Source organism: Ascaphus truei, chromosome 1 (genome assembly GCF_040206685.1).
Source record: "Ascaphus truei isolate aAscTru1 chromosome 1, aAscTru1.hap1, whole genome shotgun sequence".
NCBI classification, from domain to species: domain Eukaryota; kingdom Metazoa; phylum Chordata; class Amphibia; order Anura; family Ascaphidae; genus Ascaphus; species Ascaphus truei.
Genome location: NC_134483.1, coordinates 161,018,418 through 161,042,252, shown reverse-complemented (window position 1 = coordinate 161,042,252; position 23,835 = coordinate 161,018,418). Strand labels below are relative to the sequence as shown.

Genomic DNA, 23,835 nt, shown 5'->3' with positions numbered 1-23,835 from the left:
ATGGACCCAAAAGACGAAGTGTGGTCTTGTGTCGGTTTTGCACCAAATTCTGAGGAATTCCATGAATATGTCGGGGAAAATCCTCAGCATAGTCCATAGATGCTGTAATGGCCCATTGGATTAACACAGTGGGGGTCCCTGCGCTTGAATGGGACTCATGCTGTGTGAATCCTACCAGGTTGTGAGTCCCATTCAAACGCAGGGACCCCGATGTGTTAATCCGATGGGCCATTACAGCGTCTATGGACTATGCTGCAGAGTGTTTGCGAAATGCTTGTGAATTTTCCTCACACGCTGACTCAAAACCGGCAGCTGCATCTGTACACTACCGACACACTTTATTGCAGCACGGCTAGCACCGCAAGCCGGGGGATGCCCCGGCATGCTAGCCGCACTCCCTCAGCGTGTCGCGCATCACCGATGCGCGGTCACGCGTCATTGGGTGCCTGCGCCCCCTGCACGCGCGTCCAGGGCTCCCCGAGGGAGCCCTGGTGTCCCGCGATGTGGGGGACGGCGGCAGGGGGTTCCGGGGGACCCGGCGGACCCGGCAGCGGGAGGGAGAGCGCCCCGATCGGAGGGCGCTCCTACTCTGCTTCGGCGCGCGCCCGGCACCCTCCGGCGCGCGCCAGGTTACTGCTGCGGCCGAGAACGGGCAAATGCTCGAATAAACTCGGCCGCAGCAGTATATAGGACTTGCAAATCACTGAAAGCTCTCAGTGTTCTCACCCCTTTTAAAGTTTGCTTCATAAAAAAAAGGAGCATTTAATTGCCATCCAAATGACGACCCGAAAAACGTAACCCTAAACAGAATATCAAGAATAACTATCACAATACTAATCATAAACAGACATGTCAATTCTCACTGGCTTAGATTTACTAAGGGGTGTCAACCTAAATTAAAGTTGCAGTCCCTACTAATCGGGTTACCTGTTACAGTGTTCGAACCTTAAACTAATTCTAAAGAAAACTTACCTACCCTTCTCCCCGTCTCCCTCTCCGTTTCCCTGCTTCTCCGCGCCCCGTGTGTCTCCCCTAGCAGAAGCCGGCTCGGTCAGTGACATTTTGCCCTAATATGGATATGCCATATATGGATATGCCCATATTACGTCATCCTGAACAGAGCTGGCTTTCTGCTGAGACGTGGAGGGGCAGGGAGGAGAGAGGAAGGAGAGGAAGGCTGGGCCCAACTTCCATGTCACAACCACGGTAGGTGTGTGTGTGTTATTGTGTGTATTTTGTGGTGGGGATATTACAGTATATTGTGGGGGGAGTATAATCGTGGTGAGGTATTGGGGGTGTTATATTGTGGTGGGTATTATATTGTGGCGGGTATTGTGTGTATTGTGGGGGTATTGAGGGTATTATATTGTGGGGTTATATTATATTGTGTGTGTTGTGGTGGGGTAATAAACATTTTGGGCACACGAAAAGTTTTCTGATTTTTTAATGCATTTTGGCACATGGCCCTAAAAGGGTTTGCCGTCTATGATGTAGAACAACCAAACTTTGAAGGATTACTTTATGTATCAAAATTAAGCGAACTGTCATGCTTTGGATCTGCTCGAACACTCCAAAGGGGGTGCTGCAAGGAATCTTAGAGGTATTGCAATTTTTAAAGCAAGTCAGCCACTGGGTGTTGTACCTGGTTTGGCTATGTATCTGGCACATGACATCATAATGGTGACATCATAATGAGTTTAGACAGAGAGCAGAAAGAGAGGAAGTCAGTTGGCACGTGAGGAGAAAGTAAGAATGCTGGAGAAGGAGAGAAAGGTGGAAAGAATTGGGGACATCATAAGGTGTTAAAGGTAAGTGATGGGAGGGAGGTGAGAAGGGGGAAAAAGAGAGTGAGAGTGGGAGGAAGGGGTGGGGTGTGGGTGACTGGAGGAAGGAAAGAAAGAAAGAGGGAGAGAGGGGGAGAGACCCGTGAGAAGCTGGGCTTTATGACTGTGACCCATGCGAAGCCGGCACTTTAGCTACTACTGTATGTGTGTTTATATATATATATATATATATATATATATATATATATATATATATATATATATTTATACTGTACACTGTGTTCAGAAAAAAACTGACCCTTTTATTTTTCGCCATGAAGACCTCATCAAGAGCATAGTTACAAAATGGTGTCTAGTGAAGAAGATAAACACGTTATAAAGTGCTTGAGACAGAGCAAGAACTATGGTCCAAAACGCTTACATAAAATATTTCCTGATAAAGGATGGGCGCTCGGATGACTGAAAAAAACGAATTCGTAAAACATGTTGAACATGCCCAAACACTGCAGCAATGAACTCGATACATCAATGCAAAGAGATGCAGAATGAAACCCCCCGATAGCTGCCGTGAAACATCACCCGAATATATGTAAGTATGCAGGAATCTCAGCACAGGTGGTGTGGTCTCTGCGCACAATAAGAACATCCCTTCATTTCCATTTCCATGCAAACTTGAATGCGCTTCAAGAGAAAGTACAGTACAATGAATGGCTGCTACACAGAGCGAAAGGGAGGAAAGCAGCAGCACTTGTCTAAATCCAGGTCATTTTACTAGAAGCTCCTGACAAATGTGGTCCTATTCAAACAGACATATCGTATGCAGCGATCTTATCAGTGATGTCTCAGGTGTTTCCTTTATGATTGATTGCTTGAACGCTAAATGCTATGTTCCAGTTTTGGTTTAGGGTCTTAGAGCAATTTGTATAATGTCAGCTGCTATGAAAAGGGTGAAGATGTTAACAGGCTGAAATGATCACTCATACTGACATAGTAAAACAAATACACATACTCTTCCACTTGTTTCGGGTACTCTTCTAGCCCAAAGCTTGACTTCTACAGTCTACTGGAGATAAAAACATGGGAATTGATGGCAAATAAGGATCACTTGGCCCAACTAGTCTTTTCATTTTCTTAAGACGCTGTAAAACTTAAGGAGTCTATCTATTATTATGATTGTCTATTTGTAAAGCACCAACATATTCCGCAGTGTGGTACAGCGGGGGTACATACAAGTGAGGACAGGCGCAAGGAGGTCATGAGGGCCAAGCTCGTGAGAGCTTACAATCTATAGGGGATGAGGGACAATGTTGAAACAAAACAACTTGCCAAGGCAAATACAAGGCCCCCTATGGTGCAGCACGCGCCAAAATGTCAATATGAGTAAGTTAAAACCTTTAATGGTTAATGTAGGATAAAATATAGGTGGACAAAACAAAATAACAAACCGCACATGGATGATTAATCACTGGTAGAGTAATATGTAATAAAACGATTATTAAACTGGTACTCTCACTCTGGTATAGGATAAATTGGTATATATGATAGGCTACTATCCAGAGATGGGGGTAGGTAAATATAGTGGTAGCTACACAATGTCGGCTAACCAGGATGTATGCACAGGGTTAATGAGCCCGACGTATGGTAAGTGTCGGTCTACCAGACAGGTGTGTAAGCAGTGAGTGGTGAGTGCAATATGTCCTGCGCACACAGGGAACCTGTAGGTTAGGCAGCACAAGGTGTAACAAAGGTTGTACAGGCACACAGATGATTGGACCACTGGAGTTCTTGCTGTTTCTGCCCCATTTTATAAATAACACTACTCATTTACGCAAAAGTAAGAAGTGGACAGCTTTAACGATCTGTACTATAAAAGTAAGGGCCAACTTTGATATCAGAAAACACCATGGGAGTCAGAGTCTTATGCAAAACAACCAAATGAATTATGTTTAGACATGATGGTGCTTTTAAGTGGGAGAGGTTCTAATGATGCACTGCATTGCAGAGATCTACATCACTGAAGGGGTTAATCATTGGGCCACAAAATTGCTAGGACAGACGCACTGCATGAATTTAAACTGTACAGTGTGAATCCAGCCACATAATTAGCACCTTATTTTCTCAGCTCACACACTACTGGCAGATCATGGTGACCCAGACAATGAAAGAACCCCAAGTCCCTGCCAACTCAAGCTGAATGTGTTTAATATGGACATGCAAAAGAGTCACTATAGATAAAACCGATAAACACCTCAATGTACCAAACCCAGAGACATTCAATAGCTTTCGTTCATACCTAAGGCTTCTACAAACACCCAGTGAAGAACTCATTGTTGCACCATGTAACCACTTTTGTTCCTAATTGCAATCGAACAAATACGTCAAACATGTTCCAACAAGTGCGGGCTGAATCACTTGAAAAGAGCTATCAGGTCACAGGACTGAAATGTGGTCACGCTGATTACCTCCTAAAGCCACTGCAAAGAAATCCTCGCATGTTAGCGGGCCGGCAAAGCAGGCTTTCCACAGAACAATGGAAGTCTTGTCTTGCAATAAGGTGACGATTCCTAATTAAAATCAATGATTTGGATTGTGGTTCTGATAAGCCTGTTTGCATAGCTGCACTCTCAATGAAACGGTTAGATGTTACCCGGAACACATAGCCATCAGCATAGCCATCAGCCATCAGGCCTTGAACTGTGGCTGTGTTGTTGCGTCATGTTTACTTTCTCTCATGCTTGGGGGTAATGTTGAAAGTATAGAACACTGATGAATATATTTAGACAGAGCCAAGCAATTTCATTAGGGCTTGAATACATTTATGGAAATGTACTCAAAGTGCCCAAACTGTCATTCTTTCCTTGAGCTCCTGCCAGTATGTGGCCCAAGGAAGCCATCCAACGAGAAGAAAGCAGTTAAAACAATTGTTTGTGTTGAGTTTGCTTATTTATTTATTTAACAGATGGGGAATATTACAGTATTATGGGCAGCAAAACAGACCTATAAAAGGAAATTCTTCTAAGTTCATATATACGTTTCTATTTTTTTCCCCTTCAACTGGCAAATCTTTCTTTTTTTTAATTGTAGTCTTCCAGACATGTTTAAAAGAAAAATAAAATAAAAGGTTTATTGTTGATATCTCCAGTTCTTAATACTGTTCTTTAATCAATGTTATACAGTAGGATATACGTTAGAAGCAATGGCCGAAATCTTAATCCTCTCGAAGCAGCTGATGGAGAGACTTTTGTAGAAATACTACGAGGAGCAAAGTATTACAGAAAGAAATTATGGGAGAAAAAAACAGCATTAAATGTACCCAAGAAAGAAATCTTGCTACTTGTTTTTTTAATGATGAGGGGGAGGGGGGCGGTGGTGGACTGACTGACTGACTGACTAGGTGGGTGGGTGACGGACTGACTGGGTGGGTGACTGACTGACTGGGTGACGTACTGGGTGGGTGACGGACTGACTGGGTGGATGACTGACTGACTGGGTGACGGACTGACTGACTGAGTGGGTGGGTGACTGAGTGGGTGGGTGGGTGACTGAGTGGGTAACTGACTGGGTGGGTGACAGACTGACTGACTGGGTGGGTGACGGACTGACTGGGTGGGTGACTGACAGGGTGACTGACTGAGTGGGTGGGTGACTGACTGAGTGGGTGGCTGAGTGGGTGGGTGACTTGGTGGGTGTTAGTGACTGGGTGGGTGTTAGTGACTGGGTGGGTGGGGTAGTGAATGGGTGACTGGGAGGTTAGTGACTGGGGGGGTAGCGGGTTATTGACTGGGGGGGTGGGGGGGTTAGTGACTGGGTGGGTGGAGGGGGGGTGTTGGGTGGGAGGAGAGGGGGTGTGGTGTGGGGGGAGAGGTGTGCCACGTTGAACATGTGCTGATTTCTGCATGAAGCTGATTCCGCAGGGGTTAGGGGGGGGAGGCTCTTTCGGAGGTCCCGCGGCGGCAGTGATGGTGGCGTGGGGTAAGTGCGGGCGGCCGGAGTGTTGAGGGGGGGGCGGAGTGGTGAGCAGGGGGGGGCTCTTTCGGAGGTCCCGCAGCGGCAGCGATGGCGGCGTGGGTAAGTGCGGGCGGCCGGAGTGTTGAGAGTGGCCGCCCGCACTTACCCACGCCGCCATCGCGGGTGGAGTGTATATATATATATATCCTGTATCATACATACATACGGAGGGAACGGGGAATATGGCCGCTCTCGGGTCTAAGCTCATTTCTGAGCTGCGCTCTGATTGGACGGCTGTGCGGTCACGTGACCGCACCTCCTCTCCAGCAAGCGCTGAAGCACAGATTTGCTGTTGCGGAAAACTGAGCGAGGATCCGCACGAGTGAGCACGCGAGCGGAAGCTTTCACTCAGAATGGCACAATAATAAATAATGGGTCTCAGATTATATACTAAGCGCGCCTCAGCGCGGATCAGCAAGCACGACGCCACTATAAACACAGCCTTACTCATACAGTACATGTATGTACATATAACTTTTCAAGCACAACATATTCCTGCCATGAAGAGCTTACACTGTATTTTTTGATGTTCAGGTGATTTGTCCTAGACACTGATTCCCAGCTCCAGACCCTAAGACCCTGCAAGAGGTCAGGTGTTAACGATATCCCTGCTTCAGCACAGGTGGCTCAATCAAAACGACCGGGCGTTCTTGAGGACTGGAGTTAGGAACCAGTGTTCTAGGAGATGCTGCCAAACAGAGAAACAGGTGCCTCTGCTCCATTGACAGAGACACTTCTCCTTACAAGGCCATTCACTGTGTCTCTACATCCTCCACTGAACATGATCAAACAAAGCGGGAGTCACATCGCTACCACAGCAACAGGTTTTAGAATTAACCGCATTAAAGCAGCAATTCCGTCTTACTAACTCTCTCCCCCTTTCTATTTACTGGATTGGAAATGGCGGGGACCTGTAGAGTTTAACGTGCTATTTTCAGCCCTGGAGACCCCTGGTTCCAGAGATTGTTATCGTCAAAGTTACCAGTACCACTTCCTGGTTTTTAGTTTTTTTCAATCTCTTTTTTATTTGACAATGATTCATAATATTGGTACAAGTTTTCTGTTTCCGAAATGATCTAGAATCACATCAAAAATAAATGTTATGTCCCGCATCTACGGAGCGGTGGTTTTCCCCCCATCCATGCCCACAAAAAATGTACATATATGACCCAATGGGAAAATGACCTGGGGGAGGAAATCGATGAGGACTCCTGGGACGATATCCTCTTAGCAGTAGCCAAGTGCCCGATCTCCACAGCAATCAGGGAAAATGGGTACAAAGTACTGATGAGGTGGTACCTAACGCCCCTGATGCTTTCCAGGTTTATCCCGGGCTACCCCCCAGACTGCCCAAAGGGCTGTGGAGGTCAGGCCTCTTTCATCTACCTGTGGTGGGCCTGCCCGAGGGTATCTGCGCTATGGCATAATGTGAGACTATTGATCCAGGGAATCCTGCAAGCAGACTTGGACTTGGATCCCTGGCTCTTCCTACTAAACAGACCATCTGACGCCCTATCTAGACAGGAGAACAGGTTGGTGTTCCACATTCCTACGGCGACCAGATGTGAATTGGCCGCAATATGGAAGCAGCCAGGAATCCCCACCTTCATATGTCACATGGAGAAGCTCCTGAGCCTGACAAACGATTCCTGCAGTGAATTCCTTAAGGGGGTTGCACAGAGTCTGAAATGTATAGAAAGGTGTTGTGCGTTCTCCATTCCAACCCACTGTACACGTCCCAGGAGGAAGTGCTCAAACTAGGATGTCCAAGCCTCACTGGGCGGCCGGGCCACCATGAGCTGCCCCGCTACACGGTGCCAAGAGACAAACTCGATCTACTAAGAGAGGTCCATATATTTAGAACTCTAGGGAAAAGGTCAGATATGAAAGGTAAGTTATGTAACATATCTAATCCATGTCTTGTGATGTGTGTAAATATGAACGGACACCCCCCAACCCCCTTCCATCTACTTCTAAAACTCTAATGCATGCCCTTATCCTCTCCTGACTGGATTATTGTAACATACTGCTAACAGGCTTCCCTGCCTCACAACTTTCTCCCTTGCAATCTATCCAAATTGTTGCTGCTAGAATAATTTCACTTTCTCCCAAAACAGTCTCTGCTCATGTCCTCCTTAAATCACCTTACCTTTAAGGCCCTTCACTCATCTGCTCCTTCCTACATATCAGCTTTAATCCCTCACTATGCCCCTGCTCGTCTCCTGTGCTCTATCCATAATGTTCTCCCCTCCACCCCTAAAGCACTCTCCCACCTCAAACCCTTTTCCCTCAATGCACCTTTGGAACTGCCACACACTCAGTATACGCCAAGCACCTTCTCTCCCCACCTTCATGACAAACCTCACCTACTAAATGAAGCATTCCAATAGACTCATTGCTACTGTCCCACACCCACAGTCATTCCTACTAACCATTGTTGCCAAGCACTGCCATCTACTGCACTTATTTCCTCATCTGCTGCCTCTGTAAGTCTCCCAACATACCGCTTAGATTGTAAGCTCTCTACGGCAGGGATTTCCTTTCCTATTGTCTGACTTTGCTGCGCTTTTTGTATTATAATGCCCTGTATTGTCTTTGTAAAGCGCTGAGTATACTGCAGGAGCTATATAAATAAAGATTTACATACTTACATACAGAACAAATGGCCAAAAGGTAAAGATGTAGCCAGACTCAGGGCTACCTTTGTCCCGTTTCCAATAAGCTTGCTGGCATTTTTTAGCAATGCATGGAGATAGTAGTTTGTATACTGTAGGAATAAATTGTAGATATACCTAGTGTAGAAGGGGAAGGATGGGGGACCCCTACTCAGCTACAGTCGTATAAGACAGTAATGAATTGGGTACGGTGCTGCAACTGGGATGATAGTTACTGGATATAAACAAGAGACACACTTGCTTAAAGAAGCATATGAATAGCACTGTGGATATTCTGAACACATGATACATAAAGCTTGGCCCCCTGCAGACGCACTTACCAGAACTCCCTCCTGTCTCTGTACGTTCTCCCTACCTACCAATTAGACTGTAAGCTCCTCGGGGCAGGGACTCCTCTTCCTTAATGTTATTTTTATGTCTAAAGCACTTATTCCCATGATCTGTTATTTATATTATCTGTTATTTATTTGATTACCATGTGTATTACTACTGTGAAGCGCTATGTACAGTAATGGCGCTATATAAATAAAGACATACAATACAATACAAAAAGAATCCCAGATAGGTGAGCACTCAAGTACCACTATGTGTAAGGTAAGTATTGGTGAAGTAATTAAAACTTCATTTTATTAGTAATCCAAATAAAATAAATGGATGTGATGTACATAGAATGGCGAACAAACAATTATGCTAAATAAAATGTTGTCAGTTTCCGAGCAATGTCATTTGGTTTGACACTAGTGGCGCTTACGTGATTAAAGACCTCTGTGGGATTTACAGGGAGGGCAGTATAACAGGGGACTGATCCCTGTTCAAAAATGTGCCTCTAATCCAGCAGTGTGGTGGTTAACTGCTGGTAGACAATTAACTAACACCACCTGCCTGATTACAGGTATCAGAAAAAGCCTGCCTCTGAGACAGGAAGAGAGACTCCTGAGCACACATGTGAGCTGAACAAGGAGACAGACAAAGGAGAGGTTCCTGAGTCTCACAGATGAGACTGGCAGGGGGAAAACATACTGCTGCGGCACAGTTTATTCGAGCATTTGCCCGTTCTGTGCCGCAGCAGTAGCCTGGCGCGCGCCCGAGTGTGACGGGCGCACGCCGAAGCAGCGGAAGAGCGCCCTCCGATCGGGGCGCTCTCCCTACCGCTGCCGGGTCCGCCGGGTCCCCCGGAACCCCCTGCCGCTGTCCCGCGATCGCGGGACACCAGGGCTCCCTCGGGGAGCCCCTGGACACGCGTGCAGGGGGCGCACGCTCCCGATGACGCGTGACCGCGCGTCTATGACGCGCGGCACGCCGAGGGGCGGCCACTAGCAAGCCGGGAGATTTCCCGGCTTGCGGTACCGACCACACTTCAATAAAGTGTGTCGGTAGTGTACGTCTTGGGCCTGCCAAAAGAGACTGCACGCTGCCAGCAAGACACAGGGGAAAGTACTTCTAAACCTGGATCCTGACATTGCCTTATCGCACAAAGGTGTGGACACCAGGAGAACAAAGGAGCCTTCCCCTACAAGAGACAGATAAGACTTTTCTTATAAGACTGTTATCTATTTTGTTTTATATATATATATATATATATATATATATATATATATATATATATATATATATATGTGTGTGTCCCTATGATTTTGGCCGGTGAATCGTAACCACGCAGTTAAAGAGAGCTGGACTACAAGTGTACAGTATATATACTTCAAAGTGGAGCGGATTTTGTTTGCTGATTTACATGTTTGCTGTGTTTAAAGTGACAGGCGCAATAAAGCCTTATTTTAATTTCACCTTAAAACAGTCTCCATTGCGTACCTCTGAACACGTCTCTTACAGGCAGTATATATTGTTCTCACGTGCTCCTAATAGTCTGAGCGTTCTGAGTATTCCTCTTCCTCCCCTTTATGGGTAACAGTTATATAAATGAGACACTCAATAAGGCTTGAAGCTTAATACTCCTGTGCTTAAAATCATCCTCATGTGTGTGAGTAAAAATCAAAAATACATCCTCAGGATATGGAACTGCTATCCCTTGTCTAGGTGTTCTGTCCCTCGCAATTCAGTAGCTAGCTGGTTTACTAGTGTTGTCAAGAAATTGTGGTGATGAATTCACTTGCAAATATGTGACTTGTTACAGCACTACTCCCTGATGCTTGCTTCAGATATATTTAGCATACAGGGATCCTGCTGAAATCCCACAGGGCTGACTTGTGTTTGGGTCAGGGGCGCGCAAACTATTCGCGCTGCGCCCACCCTGCCAACTCCCCCTGGTGCTCGCGCCCCCCCCCTCTACCTTCCTTTCTGGCGTGCGGTGGTCATGTGACATCACGCCATGACCCTGCGGCGTCGTTTGACGCTGTGTTGCCATGGCCGCGTGTCGCCAAAGACCCGGCTGGCAGCAGGTAAGTAAGTTACAGAGGCCTCACGCCTCCCCCGGCATTTAATTTAAATGCAGTGGGGAAGAGCGCGGGGACACTGTAACCGCCCGCGCCCCCCCCCCCAGCAAAATCTCCCGCCCCCCCTGGAGGACACGCCCCCCAGTTTGCGCACCGCTGGTTTAGGTCAAAAGACAAATGGCTAGCAATGTTGTCAGATTGTGTCATGTCTCAAGCTGAAAAGTGCACCAAACAATGTTTCCCCCGATGGACTGTGTAGCAGCCAATTGCTAATATGTTGCAATGGCCGTTTACCACTATTAGGCAAACAGTATGCTGCAATTCTTAGACAGTAAGCTCCTCGGACCCTCCGGGCAACAGACAAACAGTTTAAAAATACATGTACAACTTAGGCCTCAATTATACCAGAAACAGCAGACGTGGCGGGGGCTAGGGACCTCAGGATAGTTGAGTGGTGTAGGTGCAGGATTAACAAGGCCTTGGGGAAATTTGTGAAAGGTGCCATTTTGTAAGGCACAAGAGTTGCAAAAGGTCATACCCGATTTATTTTGAATGGACCGAATACACCTTTCAGATATTGGATACGATATATTTAAAATTGGTTTACAAGAAGGTAGCTTGCACCATGGGAGGGCTAAGGACAAGTTAGGGGGAAATGTTTTGAGCTATGTTGGGGTTTTTGTGCCTGCCAGGCAGGTAGAACCCAGGAAGTATATGGATACCAGGTATAATGGCGCCCTAATTGGGGCTGGTGGAACAATTACACTAGCCCTTAAGAGCAGCAGTGGGAGTCTTGAGCAGCGGTGACACCGTTGTGCTCTGTACTATGGTCGGCTGCCTGGCAGGGGGTAAGGACGAGTTGTGGTAAACAAAACTCTGGTTTACAATAAATAAAACCGTGGCCTTATTTGTCCTCAAATACTGTGTCTGTCGTTTGATGGGGGAAGGTGGGCACTTAGCTCGCCATGTACAGGAGGGCCCCACTAATATGGCGGGTTCCGTTCTGAGGACCCGCCGTAAAGCGAAAATCGCCGGAAAGTGGAACCGGCGATTTTCGTTAGGTGCGCATGCGCAGAACGGCAATGCGCCATTCTGCGCATGCGCGTCAGAAGGAAACTCCTCCATTCCGCGCATGCGCGACCCCGGGCCGGCCCATTCTGCACATGCGCGACCCCGGGCCGGCCCCTTCTGCACATGCGCGGACATGGCGGCGACATGGCAACCCCCTTCTCGGCACCGCCATATCGGCAGATCGCCGAAAAGTGGAGCGCCGAGAAGCTGTACAACAAAGTAGTCACACGTCCTTGATAGCTCTTCCATGTTGATTTTGAGTGGTGTGCCCGACTTTTTCCTTATAGCGTGTGGCGAAGCTGTTAATGGACACTAGGGGCGATTGAATTTAGCAGCTATAATCATTGTCATCTAAGTGAGTACAAGAAAGACTGAGGGACTGTATCTACCGTATGTATTTTATTATATTTCAGTGATCATTTTCAGCGTGGGTTTATGCTGTAAAGAAAAACTAGTGTTTCTTCAACGCTATGTCAATAATCAGAATTAGGTGGGACAAAATAAAGTATAATGTGGTGCTTCTTCTTTGTGGTTAGTTCTTAAAAACGAAATAACCAATTTCAATATTCTCCATTTACATGTTGTTTTATGCATTCTATGTTCTAAAGAGTTATCATGTTGTAATAACCATTAAGAAAGGAATACCTGCCATATCAAACATTATTTACCCTGGGGTTATAGTAACCCCACAAAGCTAATTATATGCAAATACAACAGTCGTTAGTTATCTCATTAGCACAGGCTTAATACCATGTGAAGTTAGCACTTCTTTGCGTTAGCTTCAAATAACATGGTGTTAATCCTGTCTTCCCCAAAGGCAGTATTACTTCCATGCAGACCCTGAATAGGTGTTTATTAAAGGTTAAAAAGAAAGGGAAAGGACGTGTAAATAATGCTACGTTAATTAAACCATACCAGGCTGTGGTGCAACACCCATCCAAGTCTGTAAAAGCCCTACTTCAGGGTACGGATATAACGCCAAGTTTAGCTATGACCTAACCAACGTCTCGTTAAAGCCCTGTGTTAAAACTATAACGGAGGTCTGTCGTGCGTGTTGTTAGCATACAGGAACGCCTGTATTGCATATCATTAGCACTAACGGTCGTTATAGTTACACAATGCCCTCTCTGGCCAAAACCTGCATTTAACACAGCGTTAGTGAGCTTTGAAGATTCACGATGCGCTAACTTAAACCAATAACGAAGCTCTGCAGATCTGGGCTCTGTTGTGAGCTAAGGGCCCATTGTTTCTTATCAATGTTTACTTTGAACCCCCCCCCCCCCCCAAGGAACAAATTACAATAAAACTTTCACCACAATCTGCTACTAATTTAAACTATACAAGCTGCTAGCACAGCAAGCTCCTTGAGCAACGGAACCCAATACTTTCTCTTGGGCAGTGAAAGTAAAACAGTACCATGCAGCCGATTCCTAAATTGAGTTTGAGATACACTTTTGGGTTTTGGCAGGTATCTGTCTCCAGGGCCAGCACAGCCACATCTGGAGAGGATTTCTGTGCTTTTCATAAGCCTGCCTTCTTGATTCTTGTCAATCACACACATTTCTTTGGGTTTCATCCTGTCTCTATTTTTGTCATGTGTGTTATGTGTTTGATAGACCATTGTGTCTCAAAGGGGATGGAGTCGTGATGCGGTTGATATTTGCCAGATGTTGTGTAATTTGCACCCCTGACAGACAAGGGCGATATTATGGGGGACTTTATTTAATCATACCAAGCAGATCAGATGAAAGCCAAAATGTAATATTTTTTTAATCTATCTACGGTTTAAAAAACATCAGCACTAACTAAAAAATATGTGAAGATTGGACAGGTATTATTGAAACCAGACAGGCATTTATTTTCTCAATCACAGAACAATTCACTGGGCATTTTTACGAAAATTGTAAACCTACGCCACTTATCTAAACACTTGAGTATGTTTCTCAGTAAGTTTTAACTACAGTATTTGCCTTATCTCCGTTCAATCCATCATCAATTTACAGAAATCGCAAGATGCTTTAAACTCATGCCTGCTGTCAAACAGAGACGTGCTGGGCTTCTCTATCTCATGTACAGTAGGCTACGTTCCACTCAGAAGGCAATTACTCTCGTTTCAGAATTAGTGGGGCCACAGACGTTCCATAGCACTCACTCATATGTCCAGTGTGACGTAATCACAGCGACATGCTTAATAGTTTCAAATAGATGTACATAATAATGCCTTAAAAATAGTCAAGTGTAAATATTGTTTGAATATCTGAATAGCGAGGCTGATTCATTATCTTGTTTGCTCCACCTTATAGATAGGGGGAGCAGGGTAATGTGCTGCACTATCAAATGATGCAAGTCATCTCTATTCACAGAGAGTGAACCTCAATACAAGTATCCCACAGCAGAAAGGGTGTCGTTCTGGTCCTAGTTTGTGTGCTATTAAAAGGGTATGTTTAGTAGTTTAAATATAGGCGATTCAGCATAAACAATCAGACACGTCTTAAGTATTTTCAATATTTATTCAAACCTTTAGGCCCACATTTACTAAACAGGGCTATGCCAGAAGACACCTGCCAACGCCAGAGGACTTATTGGACACCTTCAAGTGAATGGGCTTTCAGGTGTCGTATGGTATAGCATCCCTTTATAAATATGGGCCATAATGACTTTATACAAACAAAAAATGCTTTGGAGTATTTTTACAATCTTTACCCAAACTGTTTTCTTATAAGCCTTTGCATGTTTATTCTATATACATGTTGATCGTTGACCCAGACTTTTTTGTTGGTGCAGAACGGCAGCATAATACGTTTAAGGAGATACCAGGAAAGAACTTTTTTTTTTTTGCCAGACAAGATTAGAGTGAAATGATGGGGCTGCAAATCAGAAGAAAGATATCTGCTAGAAATAACTAGGTGGGATTGTTCACTGAAGATCCATTGCTTCAAGTAACACCCAAGATAAACCTTTATTGTTCCACGATGTTTATTTTTTGGTTTGGTTATGGCATCGGTTCAAGGATTATCTTACAGTAGCAAAACTTGAAAAAGTCTATATGATTTTTTGAAAATAAATCGTATTAAATAGTACTGTATACATTTTTTTACTCCTAACGTCATTTTTAATTGTTTTATTTAATGTACTTTTTATCCTCTAGTTGCTCAAGCAAGCATTTAGAAAGTCATATCCACTCCCTCTTTTGAAACAGGCTCTGGCACGCACCTTTTTGAGCTCTTCCCTTTGGCAACAAAGTATCACAAACAGATCTGTTGCTGTGTTCCAAACAGCAGACTGTCTATTACACAGAAAGCTCATAATAGCAATGTGTTACACTTAGTAATATAATGTTACATATCAGCTTCAGCATTTCACAGACTGCAGCACAAAGATAGAATGCGGCCATTATGTTAGGCACACTATCAGGATTTTTACAGATTTATAACAGGAGCACCAGACGATTGCCAGTTTAGATAAGAATGTACATTGTCACAGGCTTTACACATTAAAAGGAAAAAAACAGGGGGGGGGGAGGGAGAAAGTACTGTAGTATTTCTGTGTTAATGGATTAGTTCCAGGGGGATCAGTGACTGAAGATGGGGGGAGACTTTGTCTTTGATTGAGTGCCTCTTTTTATTCTCTCTTGTACCCCTTGGCTAGCCACACTGGCATTGAAGGGGCTATTGACCATTGTATATCTATTGCAATGTACTATTTAATATTTAATAGTTGTTTTATGCTACGTGTATTTTTCATTGTGTACATCATTTCTATTTGTAGAATGGCCTTCAGCTTTGGCTGACAGAGCTATAAGTAGAGACGGGTGAATCCGCCCAAATCCGTTTCCCGGATTTTCGCTGATGTTACCCCAAAAATCCATTTTGCGGTGTCAAATCCGCTAACGAATTTAGGTGGTTTCAATCCGTGCAGATTCATCAAAAAACGCCATTGGATACAACTCGTGGGCGGATTCTTAAGAGTCTGCCAACAGATTGCTGAATCCACGAATTGGATTCCACAAAACCGTGCACGCCGGAATGCGGAATCCGCGGGGCGTATTGACAATAATACCAATAGAAAAATCCACAAAAATGCGAATCGCCCTTTTTGAGATTGATCCACTGAAATCCGCGGACCAAAGGAACCGCCCGATCCGCTGCGGTTCCAAATTTGCCCCCAAAATTCGGCCCATCTCTGTTATAAGCCATTCCAGTAGATGGGGCAGGCGGTTTGTTAGGTGTGTTGGGGTAGATGGCGTGTTTTTCATAGAGTTTTGTGGTTACTGATTATACGGTATATTAGTGGGGCAATCTGACCACCACCAAAATCTGATAATGACGATCAAATTGAGTGAGACTGTCTTCCAATGCTTGAGATGCGCTCCAAATGAGTGGCTCACCTGGGAAGTACTAAATTGACATTTTGATATGGATCCTTCCTACACAGTTGGCTTAGATCACTCTCAGACTAGTGAGAAGAGTTGCTTAACCCCGTTGGATGCCCTGTAGACATGGCTACTATGCCATGGGGTCTGGCGCTCCACAGGCCCCACGAGGTAGAAGCTACATCATAATCCTCCTGCTCGTTTCTCAAGGGGAGATCACATTCTGGAGCACAGAACCCGATCTATAAGGAAGTGGAATAGATGCAGTTCTTCTTAGTAACATATACAGAATAAGAGTTATGGGTGGGCACTGATGCTCTAATTTTATAAAAACGGTGTGTTTTGGTTTTGCCGGAACTCCATTGTTTTGTATTTGTAAAATAAGTGTGGAATTAACTCAAAATAAGCAAAATGTGGATAACTTTTCGCACAAGTTTGCAGGTTTTTTTTTTTGTTTTTTTTTTCACAAACTCCAAAGTTCCCCCAGTCTACCGAAAAACAAATGTTAAAAACACACCAAGTTTGGATTTGAAACCTGCAAACCTGCCCATCCTTAATAAGAACTGCAAGGAAGTGAAGGCACTACGCTATACTGTATAAGCATTCTTCCACATTGACTAATAACTATCTTAAAAAGTGCTGAAATTTAGGTCCAAAACACTAACTGCAAAACGTATAATAGCAAATGTCACAGATTACGAAATATAAACTGACTTTCTTCGTTATACAGTAGTTCAAAAAAAAAAGTTTTTTTATTTTTATTTTTTTTACAACATTGTGATGGGGACATTTTTTTGAAGGTGCCATTCCTCTCCATTTATTCCATCTTAATTTCTTTTTATATCTTTTGATAATGGAGACCACTCAGATTCCCTGCCTACTTATGCATTGCCAGGTTGGAACACACACCCCAATTTTGATTCAGCAATGTCATTATTTCTATACACATTTTTTAACACTAAGGGGATGATGTATCAAGGCAAATTTGGAGCGCCTTGTAGGCAAACTGCATCATTTTCATCTGGGGTCTCTTTGCTTCAATGTATCGAGATCTTTGCTCCAAGCTTTGCTCTGTGTGCGTCACTATGTGATTTGGGGAGTGACAATAGGAGGAGTTAGGGAGGAGTTACATGATGCAGATTATAATGAGATGTATTATATTCTGTGTGTACAATAGGAGGAGTTACATGATGCAGATTATAATGAGATGTATTATATTCTGTGTGCACAATAGGAGGAGTTAGGGAGGAGTTACATGATGCACAGATTATAATGAGATGTATTATATTCTGTGTGCACAATAGGAGGAGTTAGGGAGGAGTTACATGATGCACAGGTTATAATGAGATGTATTATATTGTGTGTACAATAGGAGGAGTTAGGGAGGAGTTACACAATGCACAGATTATAATGAGATGTATTATATTCTGTGTGCACAATAGGAGGAGTTAGGGAGGAGTTACATGATGCACAGGTTATAATGAGATGTATTATATTCTGTGTGTACAATAGGAGGAGTTAGGGAGGAGTTACATGATGCAGATTATAATGAGATGTATTATATTCTGTGTGTACAATAGGAGGAGTTACATGATGCACAGGTTATAATGAGATGTATTATATTCTGTGTGTACAATAGGAGGAGTTACATGATGCACAGGTTATAATGAGATGTATTATTTTCGGTGTGTACAATAGGAGGAGTTAGGGAGGAGTTACATGATGCACAGATTATAATGAGATGTATTATATTCTGTGTGTACAATAGGAGGAGTTAGGGAGGAGTTACATGATGCACAGGTTATAATGAGATGTATTATATTCTGTGTGTACAATAGGAGGCGTTAGGGAGGAGTTACATGATGCGCAGATTATAATGAGATGTATTATATTCCGTGTGTACAATAGGAGGAGTTAGGGATGAGTTACATGATGCACAGGTTATAATGAGATGTATTATATTCTGTGTGTACAATAGGAGGAGTTAGGGATGAGTTACATGATGCACAGGTTATAATGAGATGTATTATATTCTGTGTGTACAATAGGAGGAGTTAGGGAGGAGTTACATGATGCACAGGTTATAATGAGATGTATTATATTCTGTGTGTACAATAGGAGGAGTTAGGGAGGAGTTACATGATGCACAGATTATAATGAGATGTATTATATTCTGTGTGTACAATAGGGGGAGTTAGGGAGGAGTTACATGATGCACAGGTTATAATGAGATGTATTATATTCTGTGTGTACAATAGGAGGCGTTAGGGAGGAGTTACATGATGCGCAGATTATAATGAGATGTATTATATTCTGTGTGTACAATAGGAGGCGTTAGGGAGGAGTTACATAATGCACAGGTTATAATGAGATGTATTATATTCTCTGTGAACTATGTGCTGGAGGTCATTGGTTATCAGCCGGAATCCATCCCGCAAACCGCCGTCAGATTGCGGATCCAATGTTAATCCGCGGTGGTGAGCGTCGGATAATCCGTTCCGATGACGGATCAGCGGAATGCATTATCTGGCGTCGAATAATTAGCTCAACAGATAACAGACCATTGGATGGCGAGGACCACCTGTACAAACATAACTGCATATATAGGCCTCTGTGTCAAAATGTTTTTACATCAATGTCTCTTTCTTAGAATGTGTATTTTGTTCCTTTGCATTAGCATTTTTTGTTTATTGCATTGATAAATAAAAGCATTTTTTTGTCAATTTAGGGTCCTGTTTTGCTTTGACCGGTTTGCAAAATGCTGTATGTCACCCAGCTGGGAAGGTGTAAGAAGAAAAAACAAAAGCCATTAACACCTAAAGTAGACTAAAATCGGACCCATTTAAACGAAGTGTAAACCATTTCGCTGTTATTTACAGTATGAGTCCGAAACTGAAAGAAAATCTGCTCACATAGTGTTGTCAGCTTATAGAAACATTAACATCATTACCTGCCTAATTTTCAGGAACTACCAAACCATATTTATTGAACTTTAGCAGCTGTACTGTGGATAACAGATGTGCTTCATATCAATGCAAGATGATTTCTAGGCTTTTAATAGCTGCAGAGATGTAATAAATGAATGATGGCATCATCAGTATCCGGCTCCATTTATCACGTACGGTATCAACAACACATAATACTTTTGCACGTTTTTCTGTACTTATCATACCGTAGAGTTGATTATGCGCTCAATCACAGCTGCTTTTGTGAATTGGTAATAATATACAGTACGGCCTTTTTACAGTCCTTTTCAGTAAACATGCACTTCCCTTAGAAAAGCTATTTCAACTTACCGTACACTTGTTTGGCTTCTCCCCTGAGTGGACCCGCATGTGAATGAGCAGTTTATATCGGGCATTAAAGGGCTTGTATCTTCGGGGGCAACCTGCCCAAAAACAAGCAAAGTCCTCCCCTTTTCTCTGGTCTATGTGGACCTTCTCTATGTGCCGTACAAGCTCCTCTTGCTGATCATACATAGCACTGCAGTCAATCCACTGGCAACAGTGCTTACCATTGAAATCATCAATCTCCCCATCTTCTTCGAGCAAAGGCACCTGGGCAGAAGGTGTAAGGGAAATTTGATGGGGTTGATTCAATAGCTCATGTTGATGCATGTGTTGATGGGCATGGTAAGGTGGTGGTGGGCCTTGATGAGGAGGAGCTGGAAGTGGAAGAGGAGTCGGAGGATTCATGTTAATTGTGCCACCTGAATAGTCATCCACCCTTTCACTTTTTAAGACACCCATTGTCTGGCCCTCAGTCAGACCCATGCTTTGTTGAACCACCATGTTGTTCATGGCGTCAGAATGCAGACTATTCTGTTCCAGCTGCTGCATACGTTGATATTCTTCTGTCACATTCTCAGGGAGGGAGATATGGTCATTGACTGCAAGAAGACTTCTCTGTGAGTTTGACCCAGCACATGATGGAGGAATGCAGCTTCCCCTAATCCCTAAGAAGTGCCCGTACACTTCAGGTTGAGGGGAGATGTTTGCTGGTGAGGCCCTCGATCCATTGATGTAGGCAACTAATGAAGTTGGTGAAGTGCGGATGATTGTATTGAAGTCTAACCCAATACCATCAGACAATGGAGACAAAGAGAGAGCTCTTTTCTTTGAACGTGCTGAATGCGATCTTGGAGAAGAATGGCGGGGACTAGGATAAGGTGAAGAGTTGCTCTCTAGGCCAAAAAGGTAAGAGGGCAATGAGTTAGTGACACTATTGTTGGACATAGATGTTCCTGGAGGAATGCTCAGCAGGTCTCCTGGCTCACTACTATTGTGGGAACCATGGTTAGAAGGAAGGATCCTGTAACCATGAGACCATTCTTGTTTTACGCTCATTGTTGAATGGCTCTCCGTCAAGCTTAAAGTTGTGGAGGCAAGAGACTCACGTGACATAAGAGACCTAGGAAAAGGGAAGAAAAAAAATGATGTATTTAAGAGAATACTTTGTTAACCTAAATAAATCTAGTAACAAAGTTGCTTATAAAAAAATTATCTGATTTGCCATACAGATTGTATATTGTTTCAGCTCTATCAAACAGCTCAGTGTTAGTTTCTCATGGCTTAGAATACATATTAATTTAGAGCAAATGGCAGAAAGAACATTCCTTCACAATGTGTGCTTTTTAATACATTATTAACTGCTAATTAATCAATCTTGTACAATAAATCTTTGCATTGCACAAAAGGCTTGTAAAGGTTTAACCCATTTACTTTTAGAAGGCCTAGAAATGCCTTCCAATCCTTATTAGACGGGGAAATGCACAGCTGTGATCAATTCACATTATCACCTAGAGCAAGAGGATTTGAAAGCCAGGGCTAACATTAAGCTTAAGCTGTAGTTTTCATGCATACTTTTGTCGAATGTGAAAAAGGAAACTTATCTAATAGTGGCGCTCTATATAGCTAATACTTTTGTCGAATAGAAGCATAAAACTACAGTACTACTTTACTTAAAGCACACGGGTAAAAATGCCGAAGGTATATACAGGTGGTCCTCGCTTACCGGCGTCCCGCTTACCAACGACACATAATGCAGTCCGCTCGACACATTATTCGACGTCGGACCCGCTTATCCGAAAGGTCACCACCGCCAATTAACATGGACCCCCAATACGACGGTCCGTTAACCGACGGCGGTTTGCGGTAAGCATTCCGTCAGATAAGCGAGGACCGCCTGTACTGTATAGATGACATGCTCAACCTGCAGCAATGTTACCCCTTTTATTCACAGGTCAGAGCTAGTGTGGCCACAACATCTGAGAAAATATTGGCTTGCAGGGCTCCAAAGAGAATTTTCATATCGAGTCAGTTAGGGAGATTGGTGAAACCATCCCATATTTGAGAGAGGTCATTAATAATGACCTACAGTGTTCTGAAGATTTTGTCAAAAGATTGAAGGCAGGGAAGTTACTGAGAAAAACATTACAAAACTAATTGGGGAATCTGGTGTGTGCTTTCAAGTTTTAGAAGGATCCTAAAAAATCTAACAGTATTCATGTAGAAGTGAAGAGTGGGACCCGGCTTCAGTGGGGTGTGGCAAGCTAACATTATGTAGACATATTTACATTGTAAGTTCCATATAAAAGATGCAAGAGAGTTAAGTGGAAAAAAGCCAAGGAGATGAAGAATCAGGGCAGAATCAGAGATAGATGTTCGGTGACTTGGTGTGGGTGGAAGAAGAGGGGTGATGGAAAGGGGAGAAATTAGGGACAGTAGTAGGACGAATGTGGGCGTAGGTGAAAGATGTTGATGAGATTGCATAACCGCAGGTGAGAGGTGTTGGAAGAATGGGAAGGACGTGGTGACTGAATATACGTGAGAAGTATGGAGATTCGGCTTGAGTATATGAGGAAGGCCGTTGATTTGTGGAGAGATCTAGGGGAAACATTGGGGAGAGATACGGCTCATAGGGGTAAAGATATAGTGGGGAAGAAGAGAATGAACATTGTGTGAGATAGGGTAGAGATATTAGGGGACTGTGATGAGAGATGAGAAGGAAAATAATTGCCACATATCCTGCAATTTATCAAAACTTAGACCCATATCGAATATGTTGAAATCGCTTTCTAGTGCTGGAGAAGAGCTCCATTGAAATGCATATGGCTAGAATCTCCTGCACAGCTTCACAGCATATTTAGTTATGGCATTAGAAAGATATATTTTATTTCTATAGTTGCATTCACACCTTCACTTGTAGCCAGACTAGGTGTTGCGGCTGAAAAAGTAAGGAGCCGTAGCCCCGGAAACAGTGCCGGCTACTACATCTCTGCAGGGGAGGGGAAGCCCTCCCGCGTTTGGGCAGCCGCGTTCCCGCAGCTTGCACCAAGTGCCAGGGACCACCAGCCTGGCTACATCTGTAAGAATTGACACTATTATGGAATTTCCAAAAGTGAGATATGCACAAAAACTAAATGTACAATGTTATTCTGCTATTTTTTTAATGTTTTCTTTCTAAATTCCTAATTTGGAAATGTTAACCAAAACATTCCTTTTTAAAGCAGGCAGATTGTTTTCCAGTTACAGATAGGATAAGAAGACATCTCAATTTTGTTATGATTTAAAACACAAAGGGGTTTATTCATTAAACTGCAATAGTGCGGATCGGGACACTTTCACCCTGAAACTCCAAGTGACATCAATGCAAAAATGGCTCAATCGCAGTTTAATGAATAATCCCTAGAAAACTATGTCAGAAGTTCCTAATATATATTAGGAAAAAGAGAGAAAACCAGCGCACTGCAAAAGTGGGTCCCAAGCAAATGAATAGTAAAAATCTTCTTTATTTAATCCATCTAAAAGTGGAGGTTAACACACTCCTACGCGTTTCGTGTAAACATACACTTTATCAAGGAGTACACGAAATGTTTACACGAAACGCGTAGGAGAGTGTTAACCTCCACTTTTAGGCCTGGGACATAGTAAAGACTTTGGTGCTGCTGCTCGCTGTTGCTTGCTGCCGCTCGCTCTACCAGGAGCTTTTTGATGTCCTGGCAGAGGAGACAGCAAGCGCGCTTGGGAGGCGGGTATCACTGTGTGTGTGTCACTTGGTAGCTGTCAGTGTGTGTGTGTGTGTGTGTCACTTTGAAGTGGTCTGTATGTTTGTGTGTCACTGGGGAACCTGTGTGTGTGTATGTGTGTGTGTGTGTATATTATATAATATTTAAAAAAATTAAAAAAAAGACATGTTGTGAAAATAAATTATTTATTAACATTGTGCAACTTTGATAAATATATTCACACACATACATCACACACACACATCACACACACACACACACACACACACACACACACACACACACACACACACACACACACACACACACACACACACACACACACACACACACACACACAAGCGCAACACCCCTGCATCTCCCGTGTGGGCAGGGAGGCAGCTACGGTGATCGGGGCAGAAGGGGGACACATCACCTGCTGCCCCCTTCCCCCCCACGGGGGCAGTGGAACCCCCCTGCATCTCCCGCATGGGCAGGGAGTCAGCCACGGTGATCTGGGCAGAAGGGG

General features: G+C 43.8%; 1 protein-coding gene across 1 annotated transcript in view; it reads right to left on the bottom strand.

Moving 5' to 3' along the window:
* The window catches only part of GLIS3 (GLIS family zinc finger 3), a 430,025-nt gene that overhangs the window by 269,884 nt on the left and 136,306 nt on the right, over positions 1-23,835 (bottom strand). The window contains exon 4 of the mRNA XM_075597019.1: positions 19,597-20,710. Coding sequence (XP_075453134.1) covers positions 19,597-20,710 — 1,114 coding nt within the window. The remainder of the gene's footprint in view (positions 1-19,596; positions 20,711-23,835) is intronic.